At 38.9% G+C, this 26,068-nt stretch overlaps 1 protein-coding gene across 1 annotated transcript; it reads right to left on the reverse strand.

Annotated features, from left to right (window-relative positions):
- Window positions 1–466: 466 nt before the first annotated feature.
- On the reverse strand, window positions 467–26,068 carry lrrc1 (leucine rich repeat containing 1). The gene is made up of 14 exons (XM_046070328.1): window positions 25,453–26,068; window positions 16,600–16,717; window positions 15,613–15,691; window positions 12,430–12,519; window positions 8,620–8,676; window positions 8,034–8,097; window positions 7,330–7,404; window positions 6,846–6,990; window positions 6,429–6,547; window positions 5,523–5,606; window positions 4,126–4,241; window positions 3,418–3,590; window positions 2,195–2,334; window positions 467–1,862 (listed from the first exon to the last, which is right to left on the reverse strand). Exons 1-14 carry the CDS (start codon window positions 25,609–25,611, stop codon window positions 1,704–1,706), a joined length of 1,578 nt encoding a protein of 525 aa, XP_045926284.1. The 5' UTR covers window positions 25,612–26,068; the 3' UTR covers window positions 467–1,703.

Below are 26,068 nucleotides of genomic sequence, written 5' to 3' on the forward strand. Positions count from 1 at the left end.
TAAAACTGTACAATGAGATTCAAATAAAAGGTGCACTTGCCGTGAACATTAGTGCTAAAAACTGGGATAATGCATCATTATAATGAAGTGAGGATATACATTCACTGATATACTAAAAGCACACCTGCGTCAGTACAACATACAGCACGTGCAGGGTAGACAAGTCAAATATGGCACATGCTGGGCAGAGCATTACAGAAACGTCATGCACTGCTGGACAGACAGAACAAGTAATGGAAGGGTCAGGAAGGAAATTCTGGTCTATTGCCTCAAAGCAAGCCAGTTTCAGTCTGAGCTCACTTTGTCAATATATTGTTTTTGGATATGGACACACATATGGACCACACCAAATGTATCTTGTTTTTATATCTGACATTTAAAAAGCTAAGAGACCAACTCAACTGATATGACATTAGAACTCTGATATTCTCTCTAAACTAAAATTAAAGCAATAACAAACGTGTTGTTTAGTGTTGCACTCACTTTATTGATCAGTGGTTAAAAGTCATCCACATCTCAAGGCACAGTGCCAATTCGAGATCTGTTTTGTGCAGTTTGATCAGAAAATGATTGAAAACATAAAACCAACACTTGAACCGCTTTCTCTGGTCCACTTGTTGCAATCAGTTTAAAAACAAAATAATACAATTTATCAGGTACCATGTAAAAGAATTTGAGAAACGCTGAGAAGTGCATTGAAGTCTTCTAACTGCATTTTTAAAGGATGCCATCCTCGTGGGTAGGAACCAGACCTCTGATGATTAATCTATACAGTACTCTTAGTTAAAGGGAAAGAAAACTTATTTTTAAAATACAGCTGTTTTTGGCATCTATTTGAAAAACAATGCAAAGCAGTGAAGTACAGGGCATATAAATAAGAGCATTGTTATTACTGCATAATTAGTTTGATGTGCAGTACTTAAATCCAAACTTAATTAATCAAATCTATTAATTAACCAAAAATATGTCTAGATGTTTTACAGGATTCAAGGCCATCCACTCACCCCAATGACAATTTTATGGATTGAATAAGACATTAGTGACTGCTTTTTGTTCATTGCTTTGATTTGATTTAAAAGAGAAAAAAGGAAAAAAAGAAAAAGTACCGAGAAAAAAAAAAAAGTTAAAACATCTGCAACTGATTAAGAAATTTGCTATACATTTATTTACATCTGAGCTGCCAAAAAGTATAAAAGTATCAATATTCACAAGAGACTATACAATAATCTTTAATCAGTAGGTTCAAAAACTCCTGCCTTTTTAAGTTTGCCCAAAATGTAAAAAGAAGTATTCACCCAGTGTTTTAAAAATAGATATAGAACAAATATATAATACATTTACGAAGGTTTGACCATATTATAAAGACCTATACTAGTGCAACTACCTAATGTATATTTTTTGAAAAGAGGCATTTAAAAAAAGTAATAAATCTTTAAAATATCTTTTAAAAAGGAGTTTCTGTGCAGATTATTGCTGTGGACATTAATTAAAAAGAGGAAGGCACCGCGGCCCCGATAGACTGAGTCAAACACGTTTTACACAGGACTGGAGATGGAGTAAGGTTACAGGCGTCCCAGGGTTGAATCGGAGGAGGGGTAGGCCACACTGGGGTTCGTAGGTAAAAGGAAAAAAAGAGGGGCTGCGGGGTTGTGCAGGACGATACAGCGAGACACAGGAGGTAAAAAACATTTCTGAGGTAAAGGTCACACAGACGTGGTCACTCTGTCTGCGGCGTTATTGACCTCGTTTTTGTTGGAGTCCAGGCCTTTGGCAGCGTTCATGTCGTTGCGCAGGTTCTCGGCCGCTTTCTTCATTGTTTTCAGCTCACCGGGGTGAGGCGTGGCCCGCCGAAGGAGTGTTCCCTGTGTGGAGCAAACCAATTCAAATTAGTGGTACATTTCTGCAGCAAAATCGTTTGTATTTGGTGAGCTTAGAAGAGATGAGTTAAGGGACGAGGCTGGCTAAAGGCTACCTCATAATTAAGGGTCATTATAGAATGACCAGTCCAGACTGAGATATCTCAGAATCTATATCATGGATTGTCATCAAATTTTGTATGTATTTTATTTATGGTCCACAGAGGATGAAGCCTACTGACATTTCTTCAAGCGCCACCAGCAGGTTAATATTTGTGGTTCAGTGTGCAATATCAGCAACTACTGGATGGATTTCCCCTCAAGCTTGCTGGTCTCACCTGGTCGTCATCCTCCTCCTCGTCGTCATCCAGGAAGCGAATGGCACTGATCCTGTTCTCGGCTTTGTTGTTCCATGTGTCATCTGCCATGTCATTCACCAGGCTCTCCAGGGCTCCGCAGCGGGCAAGACTATCAGAGACTGGGGTTTGTTTGTATGAGAGACAACACAATTTCTATTATTGGAATTTGCGGGCACATCAAATTGCTCGCACAGAATTACAGAGTGCAAGTTGAAGTGAATATTTCAGCAGATTAAAATCAATATGGTTGCTGTGATTGCTTCTCTGCAATCTGCCAACTCAAGAAATGAAAGCAGTCACATAACCCCGAGCCAGAAACTGCCAGATCACAGTTTCAAATCCCAGCTTAGTCACAGGCTTACAGCAACACAATCTTCCCTGCCCCCAACCTCAGCTTCAGCCTCACTTGTCTGAACGCCACCGGTCTTATATCTCCATCTTTCCCACAAGACAGACAGCACGTCACAAAAACAAATTAATAAATGCGCCATTTCTTCTTGAGGGATGACCAAAAAAACATCTTAAGCACTGTGATGAGCAAGCAAGAAACATTTTGCATGGGTATCCCAAATACTCCACAGATATAGGCGCAGGGCTGTGGATGACCGCCAAGAAAAAAATGACAATAAACTGTTGTATCAGGCAGAGATAGAGCCGGCCCTCAGCTGCATCCCTTTACACAGTGGGTGAGCTTTTAATGGCAGCAGGCCAGCCGCTGCTAAGCCTCTTTAGCGGTCCAATCCAGCGCATTTCTGAAAAACATAACCAAGGACATGGGACAGGAGAGGCCCTGATCTGTTACAGGTGCAGAGATCTCTTACAGGGCCTCATAATCGACAGATACTGCAGGGAAGGATCAGAGGGCACGGAACACACTGATCCCCAAGCAGTTCATGTGATAATGTCATCAAAACCACGGGGCACTAAATACGAAAAGACGATGCAAGAACTGAATATTACTCTAATGTCACAGTGTTGGCACCCAGTCATTTCACTCTAGAAGATGCTCGACACTGACTGGATGTATATACATACAAACAGCATACGTGCAAAGAAACACTGTTCATGAGCACATTTCAATTAACCAGTCCAGTATGAGAAAAATGTCTAGGTATCTAATCACTGCTGCTGATAATATTAATGATCCATGGCGGTTGTTCAAAACTCCTGAGGATCATCTTCCACTTGATCATAAACATTACCTTTATTGCTTGATTCACATGGCTGTTGAGGCAGCAGCACGCAGGTGAGCACCTTCTCGCCTGAGACAGGATCCTGGTCGGTCTGAAAGGTGAGGAGAGGCTGCGACTGGTTTTCTGACAACCATAAGGCCTTGAGGCGTAGTGTGGTCAGCGACATTGGTAAGTGGGTGAGCCTGAAAACAAACAGGAGATAAATCACTAAGTGGCTCATATCACAAAAGCTATAAAAGAAACCACAAGTCACCTGCTGGTTTCTTACTTTCAAAACATACAAAGCTCTGTGTAGACATTTTGGATTAGTACAAAAGTCAAGTTAGGATGAGGAACTTGGCAGCTGTTTCGATAATGTGGACAGACAGGAAACAATCTCCAGTGTGCGACAGTAGCAGTAAACATTGCTGCGGATTTCTCTGAAGACAAAGCTTGGACCAAAACATGTAGTGGCAGTTAAGCAAAGCCAAAATAAACAAAGACTCACAGTGAGTAATATGGTGAACACATCTAGATAACCTATAAGCATCAGAAAGTAGAAAACCATGTATTTGGTTTACATATTGTACTGTTTCTTTATAATTTCTATTTAATCAAAGTCTTCAAACTGCTTTAAGCTCAGTGTGTTTTTCCTAATAAGGTGGCGTACGCTACTCTCTCCACCTCAGCTGCCAAAAGATGAGTGAAAACAGGATACGAGTGAGTTGCTGAACGAACCTATTTCCAGAGACATCCAGCACGTGCAGTTCTGTGGCTTGTGACAGCTCAGATGGTATCCTCGTCAGCCTGTTCTCTCGTACACAGAAGACATTCAGGCCGCTGCAGCCCCCGATCTACATAACAGAAGAGACACCACGATTAGGCTGCACGTCAGTCATGGTACAGGTGTTAACAAAGCCAGGACAAAAGAAACCAGAGTAAATCTGCTGTCCGCATTTGTGCACGTTGTTCCAGAATTGGTGATCCCAGTGGCAGAGCAGTTAAATATCAATGGGATGTAGCAGAGGGACCTAAAATTAGAAACAATTAGGCCTAGTAGCCTGACAAAGCAGAGCCTTGATGGGCCATCTAAACTGCAGTTGTAATCCATTAATCTGCTCAGATTCAGACCTGAGCAGGATACAAATGTTGTGACAGACATTCATCATGTTAAACAGAGCAGGTTAAGCTCATCATTTCCACACGTAAACATCATAGGTGCTTATTGCTCTGACATAAAGGAACAAACTATAAGTATAAAAAAGCATAAGGAACAATTATAAGATACATTATTAGGTCTGCTTCCACATAAGCTCGAACAAAATTCAACCAGGGAAAAGGCGTTATAAGCAACTAATCAGCAATCAATAGAATCCATAAAACTGGGCAAACGGTCAAGTAGCTCAGCAAAGCACAAATCAATACTTGGGCCATGGGTACACTGTGATTGTTAGTGATGTCATGCAATGCTGGATTGAGAAAACAGTGACACCATCGATTCATTATCTAGGCCAACTGTTTTTTCTCCAAACGCTGCAGCCCCTTGGCATCATCAAGACACAGGGGGCATTGTACGACCCCTGAAGAAGCCTTTCAGATGAAGTTTTAAACCAGGCAAGCCTTCACTTCAACAGACAAGAGGTTTCGAAAAGAGTGTCACACAAACACAATGGAGACACTCAGACAGAGCTGAACAAATCAGAAGACTAAGCAGTCACAGTGAGGTGAGAGAGCACAACAAGCAGGGGCATTGTTGATCCAAACGTGAGTGAACTTTAGACAGTTTGAGCCAATGGAAATCTCAAACACACTTACAGTTGCATTAAAGATTTACATAACAATAATTGCCAGAACTGCAGTTTCAGATGTGCTGTTACAATCCAAACTGCGCCACTTAGTGACATAAAAGTTACATTTCGTGTTTCAAAGATACAAGTAGAGTTGCTTTTCTGTTATTAACGGTAATAACAGAATGTAATGTAATGTAATTATTGTTTTAGCCCAGTCTTCTTTTTAGCAAGTCCCTTCTCTGCCATCAGTCAGCGCTGGACTGGTGAGCTTGCAATCTTACATTTGCCTCTAAACATACTTGATCGTTTTGGTGAAATGATGCTGGCTGATAAATGAAACGTTACCTCCTTAGGTAATGACATCAGCTGGTTTCTATCACAGTTGAAGTTGGAAAGTCGCTTCAATTTCCCAACACTCCTAGGCAAACTCTGTAACATCCAAACAAACAATTAGAAACACAGTAAACTTGAAACTCAATCACCACAATGGCACAATAACAGTATTTGCTTTTCTTACTAGTCCCTTAACATTATCTCAAGTGCTTAGTACAACTTATTAAACAGTTTTATTAACACACAGCCCTCTAAGTGATAAAATGACATTCCTAAATGTGACTCCAACTCTAATATATGTATATAAAGTAACTACAGTTATATCTATAGGTTTTTCTTTTACTAGTTAGATTTCAAGATGCTATTACTTGTCCTTTTAAGGGTTTTTTGTGTGTAAGTTCTTACTTGATGGCTACGTTTACCAAGAGGCCAATCCCCAGACACATTCCAGATGTTTTACATATTTGTGTTGAATTTTGAGGCTGTGCTAATGTTTTCAATCAGTTCAAAAGCAAAGCGAAGCATAAAAGGCACATTACTGTAAGCTTTCTGGGCTACTGAATAACACTCAATAGTGCATTTACCAGTATTGGTGTGGTGTTGATGCAACTTAGTAAAACACACAATCAAACATCTATATGTTTGTAATGAGGATTAAATCTCTATTATGCCTTTTCATTATACCAACACCATTATGTAATGTGCTGCTGCTTTTATATTGACTGTGTGTTTATAGATATGTTATTATTATTTTATGTTAAGTTGGAAAATCTGTACTTCAACACTCGATCTGGCCTACAGCTATTTTCAAGTAGGTTACCGTGATCCAGCCAAGGCCAGATGAAATCAATGTCATTGTTTAGGGGTGTTCTCAATTAAATAAGTAAAGACTAGACAGTATTACAGTTGCAAACACACCTGTAGCTGGTTCTCTGTGAGCACAAGTTCAGTAAGGCATTCACAGTTGCCAATGCTCTCTGGGAGATAAGTTAGTCTATTCTGATCGGCTTTCAATATAGAAAGTTTCCGTAGTTTTCCTGCAGAGAGAGAATCAAAAAATACATGAATCAGTATAAACCTTGTTCAGACACTCATTAGCAGTTAATGTGATATTGTGGAAAATGTATGCTGAAATCTTGTAAAAGTGATTCTTGCATTATTTTCATTAAGGTGTAGTCAAATTAAATGCAGACACCAAAGCATATTGGTTGCTCACACTTTGGGGTAAAGCTACATTTTCCCATATGTGAGAATTACTCAAGGGGAGGAATAACCTATTAGATAAGCAAGTTAGAATAATCGTGCTAACAGAGTGCAGAGGAGTCACATGCTTACCAATGCTTTCTGGTAGAGCATCAATGAGGTTCTGAGACACCAGCAGGTCATTGAGCGACACCAGGCTTCCTAGCTCCTCTGGAAGTTGCTCCATTTTGTTTTCTGATACATCCAGACACAACAGGCTTTTCATACTGCCTATCTCCTAAAGTTCAGAGCAAACAGGTAAGTTACAATAACATGGCAGTAAATAAGATAGATATGGTCACTGATAGTGTTAACATGGCGTTATACAGTAATATTCAAAGGAACCAGTGCACTACATTAAAATCCAGACACTATTGTAAATATTTAACATGTCAAGACAAAATCTGTCTTATCTTAGGGTGGATTATTTGTTAGAGTTGTTCTTGTTCAAAACTGTATTTTGGATGTGTCGTTCACTATTTCACACTGCCATAAAAATAGCGGTACTCTAATTCAATAACAGATAAGACAGTAACAGAATCTCAAACAAAATAAATAAATAGCATGATTAGCTTACTGCAGGTATTTCAGACAGCTGGTTTCCATCCAGCCACAAGTCCTTTAAGCTGACAAGACAGCCTATTGATTCTGGCTGTGTGGGAATAAGAAAAGAAAAAGGCAATAAAAGACAAAGCAGAAAAATTATAATATAAGTGACATGGTTCTGAATTAAAATTCCTAGTGTGCATATACAGCAAGGGGCAGACCACTGGAAGCAGAAGCACAGTATATTTAAATGAATGAAAATACATCATATATTTCTATATGAAATAATATATTTCTTCATATATTTTTTTTTCCACATTTCCCTACTATATTTATTAAAATGTAACACAGAAGTGTCAAGGGCATGCTTAATGAATATCATTTTAGAACTGTACCAAATATTTCTTAGCAAAAATGATAAAAAAAATATTCAGAAAATATATATAACAATGTAATTAAATGAGTTCAATGTACACACACAGCAAAAGCCATTTCTTGGCAGCCTGATTTTGCTTGATCTGTCAGCCGCTCACATAAGATTACAACTTAAAACCAAAGCTCAGAGCAGATGGTCATCCTCCCATCTGGGTGATAAGAGGTGAAAGCTGTTCTCGAGGGATGCTAATCTACTTGGACGTGACAAGAACAAGGAAATGGAAAAAGTTTTGTTTCCACTCATTTTGTCAGTAAACAAGTTTCTAAGCACCCAGAAGAGTAAAAAAAAACAAAACTTACCAAATATTTCAGTTCATTATTTCCTAGGTCGAGTTCTTCAAGTCTAGTAAGCATAGATAGTGACCTGTGGGTGACAGATGCAAGGGAAGTTCAAATTAAAATACCGTCAAAATTAAAATGCATAAGTTATTAACCTCTGCTGACACAGACACGCAAACTATACTTAGGAAATATTAGATACCAGGGCTGAATGTTTTAAAAAAAAAAATCTAATTGCATTCATTATGACTGATATTGCAAGTATTATATGAGATTAAGGGAAATAATTATTTTTACATCATTAATGTCACTGAATTGAAAAACATTAATATTAATTATGGTGTGATTTTTGTACCAAACAAATATGTTTTCTTAAGTCTCTTCAATATGATGTTTAGGCTAGGACATCTCTGCAACACGACAATATATAATTTAAAATGGTATTTTGACACACATCACCTTTAACAAATATTGCACCTCCTGCAATTTGAAAATTGCAGTAGACCATGCTGTGATTCGATTAATTGTTCAGCCCTATTAAATACAATATATTTATATATATATATATATATATCCACCTAGACAGTGGATTTGGTTGAATACGTACTCTGGGAGGAATGTCAGCAGATTTTCTCTGAGTTCTAGTGATGCCAAATTGGAAAGGCTGCAATGACGGACAAAAAGAAAAGATGATTACACATTTCTGAAAATTCCATGAAAACGTCAACTGTAGTTTCTTTACAACTTCTACAACCCATAACACAGATACATTTTACCCATGATACTCTGAGTGTATACTGAGTGCAAACAAAGAGTTTTTAATGAGATCTAAAAATGGTTGTAAAAAGTCTCCTTGCATCAGATATCTGAGAACAGGAAGTACTTTGGAGGTGTGTCAAGTCTTATCAATGCCGTAAAATCACGACAGCATAAACAACCGCTGCATACTTTAAATGAAGAGCAAAATATCTAAATGGCCAGCATAGACCAAAGTACAGGGTTATCTTCTTGATGTGCTACATATGTGCGCCTTACTGCTGTACATGTACCCAACTGATGGAGAACTTTATGACAACAGCCAACTAGTACAGTGCAAAGTCCATCTTGTTGATCAGAACCCAGACTAAATAATTCAGCCTTTGTGTGGTATTTGAGATGGACCAGGGAAACAACATCTTTTTCTACATTTCCCTGATCTAAATACCAAGTCAACAAACGTTAAGCTAAGCTTTTTCACTGTGAAAAAAAAACAGACAATCAATTGTTTTAAGAATGTCTTCACTTTCTAGACTGTAACAAAGTCTTTACAATGGCACGGCAGTTCACATTCATAAAAGTGAGAAAATGGCTGTTAAAGGGATAAACAGAATCGAACAGTCTATATGAAATCTCTCTTGAATGACCCTCAAATGTGACAACATGAAATACAACGGCTGCTTTTCGTCATCGTTGTGCATTCATTCACCACAGCAGATCACTGAGCCAGAGATTAAAAGACAGAATACATGATGAAAACAACCATCTAACTGCATCAAGTGTCTCAGGTTTCTGTCTTCTGTGTATTTGTAGTCAGAAAACACTCTCATCTCAGGAGATAAACCACTGCTGTTATTTAATCTCTTGAACGTTGATCTTATCCACTTCTGAAAAACCCACGCCACGTTTTTCTATCTGCGTTATGGTTTTCATTACCTTTCTGTCGACAGAGGGCAGGCCTTAAGTTGCTGCGTTACTCAAGATAGATATGGGACATATGTGAAGCACATGCCATACCATGAGGAAAAAAGTATTAGGAGATCTCCTGAACTTTAGCTGACTTTGTTGGCAGGAATATTGTATATGCCATAGAGGTAACCCTAAGAACCTGTGTGCAAAATCAAAATAATGTAAATCATTCAGATACACAGTTTCATATCACTGCTGCTCTAAAAGAGCCAGCCATGTCTATGTTCAGTTTGTAGCTGTTGCCATGGTAAACCACAAGAACAATATGAGAAATAGCTGCTGTAGCCAACTAGAAACATTCTTCTACAATAAATCTTTTTGGGATTTGATTAGCAAGAAGGCAGACCTCAAATCATATTGATGACATTTTACAATGCAATATTCAGTTCAAAGAAACATTTTAATCCTCATTGACTTTGTTTTTTATTGATTTTAGGTTTCTTGAATTAATTAATCAATTAGCCAATTAATCAATCAACTATTAAATTAATCACCAATTACTCTGATAATATATGATTCTTTTTGAGTAATATTTTAAGAAAAAATGTCAGAATTCTCTGATTCCAGATTCTTAAATGTAAATGTTTAATGTTTCTTTCCTCCTCTGTGACAGTAAACTGAAGATCTCCGAGTTGTGGAAGAAACAAGACATCTGAGGATGTCATCCTGGGCTTTGGGAAACACTGATTAACATATTTCACCATTTTCTGACATTTTATTCACCGAACAACTAAATGATTAATCAACAATGAAAATAATCGTTACTTGCAGCTCTTGTCTGAACAACACGTTTCAAAATGTTGCAGAATATTTACTACTAAGCAATTATGTAGAACCTGATGACTGCTCAACACACAACACAGCCACAATTGTTTTAGCCCAGTGTAAGCCTTAGCAGGACAATCATCTATAATCCATTCCAGCATGAATTTTCATCAGAAAATCTATCTGGTGTTGTGTCTTGCATGAAATCTAATTTAGGCCTATCATAACGCTGACAGCATCTGATTAACATCAAACCTAAAAAGCCCATCTGTAAGGCAGCATAGCATTTCAGAGTCTATAATCCTGACCTATGATCACTAAAAGAGAAAACAAAAATAATTTCTTGAATCGCACAGTCTCTCTCTCTCATGCACCATACATGCATTATCCCTGAGAGGTTAAGCAGCAATCCCTAATTTATGGCATAATGGCAAGCCAAGACAAATCCCTGCTTAGTTCAGCTCCAACTGTTTCAAGCAGTTATCTAATGGTTAAAATATGCCATTCAGACATTAAGCAATAGTTTTTCAAAATGTACTGCTGCACAACATCAGTACAAGTTTCACAGTGGGTATCAATATCAGAAAACATCTTTATTGACATCTATTTTTTTAAATTCTGTTTTTAAAAAACACATTAAATTAACATAACGTTGTATGTTTAAGAAAATAAAGGATCTGGTACAAAAAGTACTGCTGAGAAAGTAAGTCAAATATCAGGATATTATCAACATTTCTAGCCAAACGAGCACATCTAAAGTCATTTCATCAACTTTAAATCCATCCCTGTAAGGTTTAAATTCAGTTTCCCTTGAATTCCAAACTTCAACTAAAATCATCCCTTCCAGCGATTTGACCTAAAAACACATGGTTCTGTTATTAAATTCAATTATAACTGAACTCCACAATAAGGGAGACCTCATAGGAATAAGAATGTTTGGAGACATGCCTTTTCACTGCAGCACATTATATGCCATCTCACAACAGGCCTTTTGCCTTTTATGAACAAAGACAACGCAGCCAAGAAGAAGACACTGACTGATGCGTCTGTGGAGAGTAATGTGGTTGGTATGTTTTCCCCAGTGCAGTGAGACGGAGGAGATTTTAGAAGAAATTATTACTATCAGGAGAAAGACAGAGACAATAGTAAGCACTTTGACATGCAATGTGTATTTCTGTTGCCAATAGCATTTACTGCATAACCCTCAGTGAGTTGTACAGTAGGAGGAATACCTTTTAGCTAAGAAGGAACACTGTCACAACACGTGTTAATGTGCGGTGTAGGAGGACCTCTCACCTCGTCGAGCTCCCCCCCCCCCCCCCCTCAAAAAAAAGAAAACAGCAGCGATTGTCATCCTGGCTAACATACCACTACATTTACTCACACAGAGAAATGGCACTCTAAACAAATGTTTTGAGCTCAATGCATTTTTTTAAAAAAATGTTGCCGCCCATGCTTAGTTTTTTGGTTGAGCAAAGTATCTGCTTTTAAACACTACACTATTTAATGTCTATTTAATAAAAGATACCACATCATGGAGAGTGGTATTTTTAGAGCATTTATTGAATTAAATATATTTATTGGTAAAATGAATGATTATTCTAGCAATGCCACAAAGAATAAAGCACAGTGTAAGACTAGGAAATAGAGAGTGAGATAGATGGGATGTTATGTGACAAAAGTCCCATGACATCATCATTACAATATATGCAAGGAGGTCGTAGACAAGAAAATTAATTTCTAAAAGCTTACAGGAGCACCATTTGATCAAAGTAACATTTTGGTTGGTCATTTCAAGGTGAGATTAACGCTTTCATTTCTGCTTCTGCTATGAAACTGCATGTGTGTGGTAGAAATATTTTACTGGCAAAGGCTAGATACCCTCAATATGTCAAAACACGTATGATGAAACAGAGCATTTACTTACTTTCCAATGTTCTCTGGAAGAACTTGCAATGAAATATCATTAATGGAAAGGCACGTCAGATTCCGTAGCTCTGGGAAACTTTCAGGTAACCTGGAAAAAGAAAAGAGAGGCCACAGTGTGAGATGCCAAGTGAAAAGGAACGGGCACAGAATAAATTAATTCAAAGGTTTTAAATGCTATAGCGTTTTACAGCAGGGAACAAGGATTCCAATTGGACGTTGCATGTTGCTATGTTTCTACTGAGACTGTACTGTAAGTAATGTTAAGCAAGAGTTGACCTCTGACATACATAGCAATTGTAAGTCGCTTTGGATAAAAGCGTCAGATAAATGTAAATGTAAATGTATTATAGCAGGATAATCAGGTGGGAATATTATGCTGCCAGTTGTGGTTACACTTTGATCCTTAGCAGCAACAACAAAATAATGCTTCTTGCATCCTTTTAGCTGTGTTGGTTATCTTCATATTTAGTGACAGCCTTAAGTGTACTTTGTTTTTAAGCATCCTACATAAAAGTGGGCATTTGAGACAACAAAATTTTTTATATTTAATTCAATATTTTTCTTTAACAACATTTTTCGGAATGAATATAAGCCAACGATCATACTGAATTACACTAATTTACAAAGCCTTGAATCAGACAGGTTTTGTTGTTTATCAAGCAAGCCATCAACAAGTCATGATAACCTGCATCACCTGCAAGAAGCTACTGGTATTTGGACCAGGGCAAACTGTATCTCCATGTAAACTGAAACTTTCTTATATAAATTAAAATGAAACTTTAATTTTAAATTAAAACTGGAACCTACCATCAATAGGAAAATGGCAGGTCCTTTAATAAAACAGCTAATACAGACAACTAAATCACAGTTTTAATTAATGTTATACGATGCCATCCAGGTTGTTTTTAAACATAAGGAAAAAAATCATGTCTGTATTGATGAGTTGAAAAACACACAACAAGTTTATTTTCCATCTAAATTTCACATGTGATTCACATGAAATTAATATAATCGAACAACACATATTGGACCTTTAATACAACACTCTGCAACTGGATATTGGACTTTCACACAAACAGACCCCAGTCAGTTCAGATTGGTGGACACACCTCCTCCACTCTAGTTCTCAACACTGAAGCCCCCAGGACTGTGTGCTCAGCCCCCTCCTGTTCATGCTGTACACCCACGACTGCATCCCCCATCATGGAGAGAACTCTGTTCTGAAGTTGGGGATGGGGATGACACCACCATCATCAGCCGGATTTCAAAATAACGATGAGACTTCATATCGGGAGGAAATTGATAATCTTGTAGAGTGGTGTCAGAGAACAACCTACTGCTCAATGTCAGCAAAATCAAGGAGCTGATGATTGATTTTAGGAAGGAGGAGATAAAAACACACACTTCTTTCTACATTTGTGGTGCTGAGGTAGAGCAGGATAGTTTCAGGTTCCTGGGAATCGGCATCACAGAGAAACTGACAAGGTCATCTCACATCTCCACGCTGGTGAAGAAAGCTCAGAAACGACTGTATTTCTTGAGGAAGCTTAAGAAGGCCAAATACTCACGCCAAGTTCTTGTCAGCTTTTACAGAGGAGCAATATAAAGCATCCTGACTAGAAACATCACAAACTGGCATGGGATGTGCACGGCCCAGGACCGGAGGTCCCACCTCCCGAGCATCAGTGATATCAGTGAGGTGAGCCGTCATTGAACAGGGGAGGGGGTCTACGCCACCACTTATCCCCCACTTACAATGCTGTCCTTTCATCACTTCCCAGGAAACTCAACAAACGTAACCTATTGGCCTCAGGTGAAGATACCAACGATGGTCGTTCAGTCTTGGCCACAGGTAGTCTTAACGACTGTAACGACTGTCGTCACAGCAACAAGGAACACTAACGAACCAGCGGTATCGATGACCCGGGCCAACGACCCCACTGAGGTTAAATAGCTGAGTTTCCCTGCCAGTCAGTCAGAACTGAAGAAGTCCTTTGGATGAGGGACGAAACGTCTTCCAGTATCTCCAACCAAGTCCAGTTGCCCTTGATTTTAACCTTCGTTGGACAGTGAGGTGAGGTGCCTACACAGAGCCCGAAGGATACTAGGACCAGGATCACATTCCTGCTAACCTACAGTCGTAACTAGACCATAACTATTAAACTGTTAAAATAGGACTGATGAAAGAGTGGGAAATTAGGTTACAATTGTGGAAAAAAAGAGTGTGTATGAGTGTGTGCTCGCACTTAAAAGTATTGAACACTGATTGGACAAGTATTGAACCTTTGTAATACTATTCACTGTTGCCTCCTACACTATATGCTGCTAAGCAATGTATTTTTGCTCCTGCTGAGGTGCAAATTAGACTTAGTCTCCCCCACACAATAAAAAGCATACCATGCACAATCCACAACCTGTCAAAGAGAGTGTATAAATGTTCAAAATAGCAGGAGCCAACAGGAGGGGATCTTAAACAAACACATACTGCAGACAATTCAAATATAAATTCCTCTCCACAAGACAGATGTTTTTTTTACAATTAATTGTACTCCCTGCTTTTGTTATCCAAACAATACCGTCTAATCACAATGGCAGAGGACAGACTAAATAAGAGTATTTAGGTGGAGTAAAGCTCACAGGTCTCCATGGGTAAAGGAGATTTATTCTATCTTTGAGGAGATGGATATGTTGTATATCTACAGGAATAATTAAAATTGTGATGTTAACTATCTTACACATAAGCTCTTATTGACATTTGAAGAAAATGGTTTGAAACTATTTTATGGAAGACAATTTTAAGGACATATTCGCATATCAAACAGAACTTTAGTCCTGAATTATAGTTTACATCTCATTTATCTAGAAGCCAGGGATCTGAAATAATTTGGTACACTGATGACCAAAATTTGGAATACTGCATATGATGTACTCAGGACCCAACTATATTTATTCTTGTGTCTTAATGCTCAATTATACGCATGACACAATAATAAAAAATCATTCATTCATGCATGTTTTAATCTGGAAAAATAGGCGTGCTTTTTGGGGGGGTGGGGGGGGGGTCATTATCAAAATGAATTGATGTGAAATGTATGGTATTAGCGTTACAAACCTTGACAGCTTAAGATACCAATATAAATATGACTGAAATAAAACAACATTATCTTTCACAGATTATTACCTTGTTAATGGATTTCCACTGAAATCTGCCACTTGGAGGGCTTTGCAGTATGAAATACTCTCTGGAATTTCTATAATATCTGAATAAGAGAAAAGACACGTTACAACACTTATTTATCACTCTAGTCAGATCTTAAAACATGTTCCAACCTAAAATACGAAACAATTAGAGCTGCAACAATTAATTGACAAGGTGAATTCATTTAACTATTAAATGAAATCAACTATTTTGATAATCAAACCGTTTTCAGTTCTGATGTCTTCACTCCTCTATGGCAGTAAACTGGCATTTTCACCCATTTTCTGACATTTTATAGGCCAAACAACTAATCAGTTAATCCGGAAAATAATCAACAGATGAATCAACAATGAAAATAATCGTTAGTTGTAGCCCTAGATATGATCAGCAGAAGTTACATAATGCATGTCAATATTAAAGAGCTGCTTTAACTGCAAGTGTTAAACAACCAAAAACACAACAATAATCGTGCAGATCTTGATGCAAAGACGGCATTTCGTGGTAATCATATGTAGAATATTATTTTCTTAATACAATGCATGAAAATTTTTTATTTCAACATGAACAGCATGTGTTAAGTATCTGTTTGTACATTCATTTAACTTAGTTGGCCTTCTGAACTTGGTTTCACTCTACAGACACAACAGTGCAGGAGAAACCTCACCAGTGTATCTAAAGAAATATCTGCGGGTCTATACAAACAACTTGGGAGATCCAGGGTAATGAAAACTATGCTTTATTTTCATGTATGTTTGTTGCACCCGCTTTGTAAAGCGGAGTAAATCTTTCTATGCGATTCATTCACTGAACTTACTGCTGCCATACTCAATAGTAACAATGTATTCTCAGATATATGAAGAAATGTACAGAAACACAGATATAAAATGTAATATGTAACAAATGGGCATGTGTTATAAAAGTCTAGTTTACTTGTGTGCGGCTTTGTGTATTAGTGTTTTGCCTTCTTACCATTTCGAGAGACATCCAGTTCTACCAGCTGCATGAAGTTGGCTATTTCCGGTGGAAGTCTCTGGATCTCATTGTCACTCAGTCCAAGTTTCCTTAGTTTCACCAGCTGGAAAAATGGCTGAAAGTAGAAAAGAAAGGCATGTTCAGTAAAAAGCTTTAAAAGGAGGTTCACATTTTAACAATGCTCTTTGACAACACTGCTGCATCCTGGAGGGATTACAGAGTTAGAATTTTGTTATGCCAATCTGTGAAAATAAACCTGAACAATGCCTGACAAATACAGTTTACCTGATGCCAAGTCATGAACATTTTGATCAGCTAGTCATAATTTCCCTTGGATCACTTCTTTGTATGCAACTGGTTCATATAAAATTATTAAATGCAACAATAACTACACAATATATTAATCTATTAATAAGCTGAATGGGATTTTATGTCTAGTGACACAAATTACAAACTATTTAGATCATAATCACATCTTTAACAAGGGTTGATTAAATTTATATAGCATCAAATCATAACATTTATTATCTTAGGGCAATTTTCATATAGGGGTATAGACTGTAGTCTTTATAATATTAGTTACAGAGACCCAACAACTCCCACCATGAGCAAGCACTTGGTGATAGTGTGAAGAAATCTCCCTTTTAGCAGGCAGAAACCTCGAGAAGAACCAGGCTCTGGGTGGGCAGCTATCTGCCTCGACCGGTTGGGTTGGCAGTATGCAGTCACACGAGTGTTTTCAATTATTACGGCTGATTAGACCTCTGCTCACGCTGAAGTTGGTTGGGGCTACTTGGGGAATTACACAAGGTCACCATAACGTAAAAAAAGAAAGATAAAGGTGTAAGTTGTCTCCTGCTCTAACAGGAGCAGCAGAGCTAACTGAAGACTGAGGTGAAATGTCTGTCAAGTCCAGTCTGTTAACGCCCACATGGTCTGAGAGAGTACACTGTGTGTATTGAATATAATATTATGGCATTATCTCAGCTGTGTCAAGATAACTGCATGGCTGCTCTTAACACATGAGTTACTGTACAGGCCTTTTTTTTTATTTTTATTTTTTTACAGAGGACATTTTCACATGTCGCAGTCATAAAAGCACAGGTGTAAATAATAAAAAGAATGGTGGCTGAATTCCATTTAGCTGCTTCAGTGTCAGGATCCTGGTATTGTGCATGCTGGCTCATTGTCACACTGTCATGGCTTACTGGGACACCTCGAAACAATTCAAATACCTACTATGACATCTCAGTATATCTGCTTATGGGTTGACATGTATCAACTTAACTTGTAATGCATTAGGTTAGCTAGCAGGCCACAGCACTGACGAGACATTGACATAATTGTTGTAGATGACTAGAGGATTTGACTGGAACCGCAAGAAAGGAAAATACTGGGGGCTGAAGACGTTTAGCATGAGAGCACGCGTACATTGACGAAGGCCTGTCTGCCGGCATCAATGTGGCATCTTTTATTTTTGTTCCATCAGCTACCTGCTAGGCAATAAAGGTTTCTCTTTTTTCCTTGTTATTCCTTTATCCCAGAAAGATAAGAGGGATGCTCTGGACATGAGTGTTTTTGTTACCTTTTGCTCCATAACTCTTGTCACACATATGTTCCAGTCTTGAAGTTAAACTGTGCCTGATGAGACTGGATGCCAGGCTTCGGACAGTCAGTCACAACTCATAAAATTGTTTGGAGAAGTCTCTACTCACAAGTCACAACTTAGTCTTAGAATGAAAGATCCAGTCGGCACACTTACTTAAAAAGGCAAAAGCAATTATTGCAAGCACACACTTGACGCCCATAACAAGGGCGGGCAGAATTTGCCTGTGTGGGGTTAAATAAGGTATGCTTGCTAACAATACTGCATCAGTTATTAAAGCTTTGGCATGAACAGAAAAACCATACTCATGCATTTCCCCCACTGGCCTTGGTATTTTCACTGCTATTGCTAATTACAAGGCAGGCCAACTGGCCATGAATGCAGCTGCTAAAACCATACATTTATAATTCATTCAGTCACCTCAACTAACTATTAATGTCTGTGCTGTTTTGATCTGCATGTCCAGTATTGCAAAGACATTCCTAAATATGGCTAAATAAAAAAAAATTGTTCTATTATGCACGAGCCTGTTGCACTTACAAGTGGATCATATTGCAAGTTTCTACTTTTCTAACCTCTATCATTTTGATTTACTATTTATTCTGTAAAAATCACCACTGCGTCACCACTGTAACCAACATGAATTCAAGCTGTAACGGCTTTTTACAACCACCTGTTTCATACTAAAAATGTTTTCGGTAGGGGAACACTTCATTCAAAGGTCAAACTTTTTAGGCTGTAGCAAAAAAAACTTGTCTTTCTTTTTAAGAGGAAACTGAACAGGTATTCCCCTTGATATTAGCTCACTGTCCTGGAGCTGTATGCTCAAGTAAATGTAATATGTTCTGTCTGGAGGGTGCTGGATCTCCACAAGGCTATGTTGAATTCCAATAATATTTAATGCTACCACCCTCAAACTACAAAAGCTGGTGTATAGGCTATGTTTTGTTGTTTCTGGATGTTTAATGTGGGTAAGGAAGAAAAAAAACATAAAAGCTATACAGTTAAATTCAATTCAATATTTATAGCGCCAAACCAAAACAAGTTATCTCAGAGCACTTTTAGTGTAATATATAGCTTTTATCATAGGCAGCACATTTTTTAAAATAAGAACTCATGATCAGGCTGCTCATTATGAGTCGGCCACGTCCAGATCACTTTTTAATAATGTGTGCACAATAAATAACGCCCAAGAGTCCAAAAATCAAACTCCACCCAATTACAAAATGTTATGTAATGCGACAGTTCAAACAGTCTCTAATCCATTATTTTAGAAAGAAAACAAACTTGTACTCTTACAAGTAATGACAAATGACTGAGCCTTTGCATCCTAACCTTCTTAATTTCACTTTCACATTTCACTTACTTACAAAAGGCATATTGTGGGTGCAGTCTCTGTCTGCTAAGCCAGTTCAGAGCACAGAGATTTGTCTCTTGATGATATCATCAAGGGAGTCTTGGCTAGTACTGACTTGTTCATTTCCAGAAAACTAACCTGAACTGTGACTGATCAGGAAAATAATGCAAACCCAGTTTTAAGGCTCATTCTACCAACGTGTTTACTGCTCTCAAACTTCCTACTTTAACTTTGCCACTCCTTTATGACACAGCGATTACAGGTGGAAGCAAACACAGGTACTCTGAAACCATCGCTGCCACAGACTTTAAGCCCAAGAGAAAACAAAGGCAGTTTCCTTTAAATGCTTTTGTCTGCCCCCCCCCCATCCTCTTCATAAAAATAAATACTATCAGAGGAGTAACAAAGAGCAATTCATAACTGATTCTGTATTATTAGTGTAGTCGCATGTCAAGCTTTGTGAGTCTTGCATTAGGATACCAACAGCAAACCTGTTCTTCCTGTTAGTGTCATTCATCAGGGCAGCCCAAACAACTACCCACTTGTCGCACACAAAAAACAAAACAGGCTGAGTGAAGAATACATTAACCACTCTGTCAACTCCTCAGTCAATGTTTGAATCTTCCATTTCACCTTCGGCACTGTTTGTCAGAGAACAGGCCTGTTTGTGTGAGGCGAGTGCGTGCCCAGCAAGTTATCAACAAAAGGCCTTAAGGTCTTCATACTGTACAAGAAAGATGCAAATTCTTTCATAGCCTACCCAAAAGGTTTAAATCAGCAGACAAGTATAACATAGTTGTTGTTTATCTGGACTAGGCTCCTGTGCTTATTTATTTGTGCTCAATAAAAATGTTTAAAAAATGCACACAATCAACAAAATCTCAAGTCAATTACATTGCGAGGCCACAACCCTTTAGCCACAAAGACCAAAGTAAAAGACATCAGTGTCAATGCCTAGTGGAGTCTAAGGTTTCATGGTAATATTACTACATATGTATGTCACAGCACAGGCTGGAGTTAAAACTGTCCAAACCACAACCACATGCCACTCAACAACTGCACTACCTTAATGACAGTTGTTTCTTCTTGATCACATGACAGTTAGTAAAGTCAGTTCAACCACCAGCTTCCTGCTCTCTGGGATTTGTAGCACCACTTGCTTTACCACTTCACGCGTCATATACCCTGCAGCTTCCTGTCTCAAAGAAGGCACTGCCTCTTCTCTCCATCACTGCCATCGCGGTGTGTGTAATCTTTGAAAGACCTACATCTAACAATTATTTTCATCATCGATTCACCTGCAGATTATTTTCTTTTTTGGTTGTTTGGTCTATAAAAGGTCAGGTGAAAAAAAAAAGGCCCTCTCAATTTCCTCAGTCCCCAAGTTCACATATTTAAGAAAACCCAAATATATTCAGAAGTTTATGACAGAAGATTAAGAAAATCGTATAATATTCACATTTAAGTAGCTGGTAGCAATTAAGTTGTCGGTGGTGCCACATTGCCTGTCGATTGACTAATTGATTAAGTGACCAGTTGTTTCAACTCTAACCTGACCACCATTTTTTTTCACCATCTGCATATTGAACAAAGAGCTGTATATCTGGGGATTTTGTTGCTTGTCAGGTTGGAAAATAGACGGCAACTGGCAACTATTTTTATTATCGATTAAACAATTATTTGAGCAGTTCAATCTAAAAAAAATGTCCAACAATAGTGAAAAAATCCTGTTAAAATGTCCCACAGCCCAAGGAGATGTTTTCATATTAACCGTTTTATTGGACCTTAAATATATTCAGTTAACTATCGCTCCATGTCAATGGAAAGCATCACATCCGCACTGAAGAAGCGGAGAATGTCTTTGCTTGAGAAATGACTGAAACGATTATAGCTGGTGATTCATTTTCTGTTGTTGACTAATCAATGTACTGACAAATTGATGCAGTTCTAAATAATTCTATTATGCAGAAGCACATTTCAGACAGTCTTTCAGAGGCACCAACACCTCTGTGTTACAGTTTCACCAGAGCTGGAGACAGTGGATTTTAAACTGGATGAACAGGCAACAGAACATTTCAGCAGCAAGTGGGTCTTGCATTCCTCTTCTTCTTATCCAGTTAAGTTTCTGAGTGTGACTGCTGTTTAGTAAGCTAACAACCGCTATTTACAAACCACACTGATGGTATGTATTTCTGAGGGCCAGTTGCTGAAGGGAAACTTTGAATAAACAAAGAGACACAAGTTACTGTTCGCTAACTCTGGCCACTGCCTCAGCACAAACAATACATAAAACAATTAAACAAACCAAAGACCTGTGCCTCGCAATTAAACATACTCATACAAGCCTGTGCTTCACGTCTCCATGATTAGGTCAGCAGATTTTCCTTTGTAAAACTATCGAAACTCAAGCTGAACTTGCCTCATCTTGTTGTTGTTCAAACACACCTTTGCGGTTGCATCCTGCCGTATGGACTGCCTGACTGCCTGACATGTTTTCCTCTGCCCGCTGGTTGGAATGACTGACTTGAGATGCGTTGCTGTGTAGGGGCTTTGTTGCATCACTGCATCACTGACAATGCAATAATAAAGTAAGTGGTCGGAGTTTATTCGGCGTTAGCCACCTCGGAGGCAAATGTGATGAGGCCACACAGAGAGCACAGAGCTAGACTGATACAAAGGGTTTATCCAGATGGATGTTTCTTGGGTTCACTCAGCAAGCATGGATGACATTAGTTACATGCCAAAGACCACAGTAAACAAAGTCTCTTGTCGGCATGTAAATAATCCAACTCTCTATCCTCTAGACATTTTTAGAATATTTCTAAACTGAGTGTAGAGACTACTGTCAAGCGTTTGTGATGTCACAATGACAGCACACCTGCTAATCACATCCTGATGGAAAGAGGGTTTTGCTTTGAGAGTACCTACTTTGTAGCACAGACAAATGCACGAAGGAGGCAAATAGCAAAACACATAATGCCGTCTTTGTTTTCAGTCAGAATAACTGTTCCTGTGCTTTTCTTCGATGGACAAAGTAAGCAGTGTGACACAGCCATGGGAGGTTGGTCACATTATATCTGTTTCATCAAATTTCTCTGGACATGCCAAGCCCAAAAATATTCTTTCAGCCCTATTTTCTTTCTCTATGGGCAACATCACTTTTCTCATTTAGGTTCAAACCAAATCATCAACGCTACTAAAACAGCTTAAAAGGTTGAAGAGCTAACCAGTAGTTTTATTTATAGTAGGAGGTTGAGGGATGATTTCTTAAAACTACACGCTTGTGAATGAAAGAAAGCAATGTCGCAAAGCCACATAATGGTCCTTCAATCCAAACATCTTTACATCTGACCCACCATGACTTCAGTGAGGGATCATGAGGTCAGGGACAGTTTCTCAAATGGCCTAAACCTTAAACCTAAACCTGATTTAAACCCAATATATTATGAAAAAAAAAATAATATTAAATGTACTGGGCCTGTACCACTTACTTTTTGCCATTTGAATTCTAAATCAACATTTGAATGCTGGAAAGCTTTTTATTTCATGTCTATTCATTGTGCAGTGTGTGAGGTCGGGACTTTATAAAAACATAACAACGCTGTCCCGGTCTCTCCGCTTTGCTCTCTGTCAGGTGTGCGTCTGTTTGACCGAGGGCGGGGCTGAGCTACATACAGTACACACACGCAAGCGCAGCGGACAGGATGAAGGGCGGCTTCGGCTGCATTCATTCACACAAAAAACGGCAACGTGGCTCCTTCCCGAAGGCTTGTGTGGAGGTGTGGCCATGTTTACTTGCGCTTTAGAACATAACCGCTGCAAAACAATCAGAAAATAACTTTTTTATTTCTCTGATTCACTGCTTTGTTCTTGCTAATTCCAGGCACTCTGATCGTTCAATTGGGCCTTTTTGGCATGGGAAACAGACATTTACATTGCCAAAGCAAAGTCTGCTCTCTCTTTCTGAATGGGGCCATATATATATATATATATATATATATATATATATACATACATACATACACATATACACACACACATACATATATATACACACACACACACACACACACACACACACATACATAGAAGCTTCAAATATTTTTAAACAAATCACATCTTGTACAGCCCTTTAAAACAGAGTTACATTGAGAATGCCTAACACAGTTTTCTCAGGCTTAAAATGCACTCCCCAGGGCAGCACTGAGAGCAACTTCTACTATAAAACTGGTTTGGCTGCAAAAGTTAAAAGGGACTATGCTATAAAACCACAAAGTCAGTCATGCTTTCACTCACTGTAGCAGCTCTGGGAGAAATGACAAAGACACCCACAGGTCAGACTCTGGGATCTTCAGTTTCAAGGCATAGGGAAATACTAAATAAACCATTCTGGGAAATAACATGCAAATCCTTTAACTAGTATCCCACTTGATCCAGGGCGCTAGGGTCACAAGTAAGAAGGCCGAGCTTGTGTATCCTGATCTCAGCAAGCCTGTCAGTAATTCACACTGTTGCCTGCAGTCCTCCTTCATGGTTTCTATTAAACACAAACAGAGCTGCTGTGATGGAGTAGTTCAGTCATTATATTATTCACAATGTGCGTGTAAAAGGTTGTTTAACTTTGTTGTCTTGAAAGCAAAAAAAAAAAAAAAATCAATCAATCACAATTCACTGGTTACGGCTTCTCAAATGTGAGGATTTTGCTGCTTTTGTCTGAGCTGAATATTGTTGTGTTTTGGCTATATTAGCTATTTGGCGGTGTCACCTTGGGCACCGGGAAATTGTGATGGTGATTTTTTACTCTTCTCTGACATTATGTATGTAGACTAAATGACTTAAGAGATGCATATGGTTTGGGATATGGCGCAGACACTGCCCATGTTACGCAGACTGGGCCACGATATGAACGATCGACAATACAGATGTTATGTTTACATCATTACAAATTTCACTGCTTCTTTCAATCATGGCCGGCAGTTGACTTTTTACTGCCACTGCCATCCCTAGCCTCATTTTACCTTACAAGTGAAAATGAAAATGATCGTTAGTAGCAGCCTAATGTGAAGATGTTGTGAGACAAAACTATGATGATCCATATGTCGTCTTCTCCTAGTTTCATAACAAGCTACACTATAGTTGTTTAACAACAAATTCTATGCACAAGATCCAAAGGCCATCATCAGATTTTTTTGTGTTCAACCTTAATTCCAAGGTCAATAATCTTATTCAGTACAGTGAATGCCTCTACCTGCTTGGCAATACACACTTTATGATATTTTTCTTTATTCATTTCACTCTCCTCTACCGTGGAATAAATACTGCTCTAGAGCACGATTACTCATACCCATTCAATATTCATCAGGGCACTGAGTCATAAAGACTGTGACTTTAGAGTTGATCAATATTGCTAAACTCTACCTCCCTGAAAGAATAAGTTATTAAATGCCCTCTGCATACAGTCAAGGCTCTCTGTCAAGCTGACAGCATCAGCGTTTAGAGACAAAAGGCCCATGGGTATTCCTGACCTCAGAATGGGATCACATGCCCAAACAGGTTTGACATCTCAGACACAATGCCAGGGATTTTGCAGTAGTCTGTGAAGACACCTGGGATTCAAAGGAAAACGTTTTATGACCAAACCCCCAGACTCTGGCACGTGTGTTTAGCGGTGGGGGGTGTAGTTCCGGGGAAGTTTCCACCTCCACACGGTGTCAGCCCTGCTGATCTTGCGTAATTATTGTCCCCAGGTCCCGCTGGACTCTCACGGGATGCCTGATCAGCTCGGTTAGCAGCACTTTGACTGGAGGGACGCATTTCATGAAACCAAAAATAAGCTGCCTCTGAACCTGCCATTAAAACCCGTGAGAGGAAGCGGGTTTCTGCTTACCTTGGGCAAGTCCCGCAGTTGGTTGGCATCCAGCAATAGCTCCTCCAAACTCCGTCCGTAGCGGTAGATCTCATCGGGCACATACAACAGAGAGCAGTGGCGTTTATCGATCATCTCAACATGACGGTTGCACCGCCACAGGGGTATACAGTGAAACATCACGGGGGAGGTGGGGATAAATCTCGTACCCGTGCGACAAACAAACAGCGGGGAGGAAGGGGATGCAACAGATTGCTACGGCGGGACAGTCCTGGATTAAATTTACCGTCCAACACAGGCAAGTGAACACCGAAACTCTAACTGTGAGTAAGTCGCGGAAACGTTACCGCGCTACAGAGGACCATGGGAATTATTCTCCGTCGTTGTCTGACTTTGGTTAGTTTGTAGGCACCTGTTTTCTTTTTTTCTCTCTCCACTTCGTTCCGGGTCTCACGCCGCTTTTAAACCCCCTCGTTTTTTATCGTAAAAAGCACAGGCTACATCTCCGTGTGGAAGAGGGTAGCATTCTCGTTTCGTCGTCTCGTCCCGGAGTTAATTTCCTCTCCAGTCCAGTTTCTGACCCGGAACATTCACTCCCTCATTCCTATCCTACGTCATCCTTCCACACTGCTCCTCC

The sequence above is a fragment of the Micropterus dolomieu genome, linkage group LG15 (genome assembly GCF_021292245.1).
Source record: "Micropterus dolomieu isolate WLL.071019.BEF.003 ecotype Adirondacks linkage group LG15, ASM2129224v1, whole genome shotgun sequence".
Classification (NCBI taxonomy): Eukaryota; Metazoa; Chordata; class Actinopteri; order Centrarchiformes; family Centrarchidae; genus Micropterus; species Micropterus dolomieu.

Coding starts and splice junctions, on each gene's coding strand:
- lrrc1 (XM_046070328.1), bottom strand. CDS start 25,611: ATGTTTCACTGTATACCCCTGTGGCGGTGCAACCGTCATGTTGAGATG. Junction 12,520..15,612: donor AGTGGAAATCCATTAACAAG/GTAATAATCTGT, acceptor TTCTTTTTCCAG/GTTACCTGAAAGTTTCCCAG. Junction 3,591..4,125: donor CTGGATGTCTCTGGAAATAG/GTTCGTTCAGCA, acceptor GTTTGTTTTCAG/GCTCACCCACTTACCAATGT.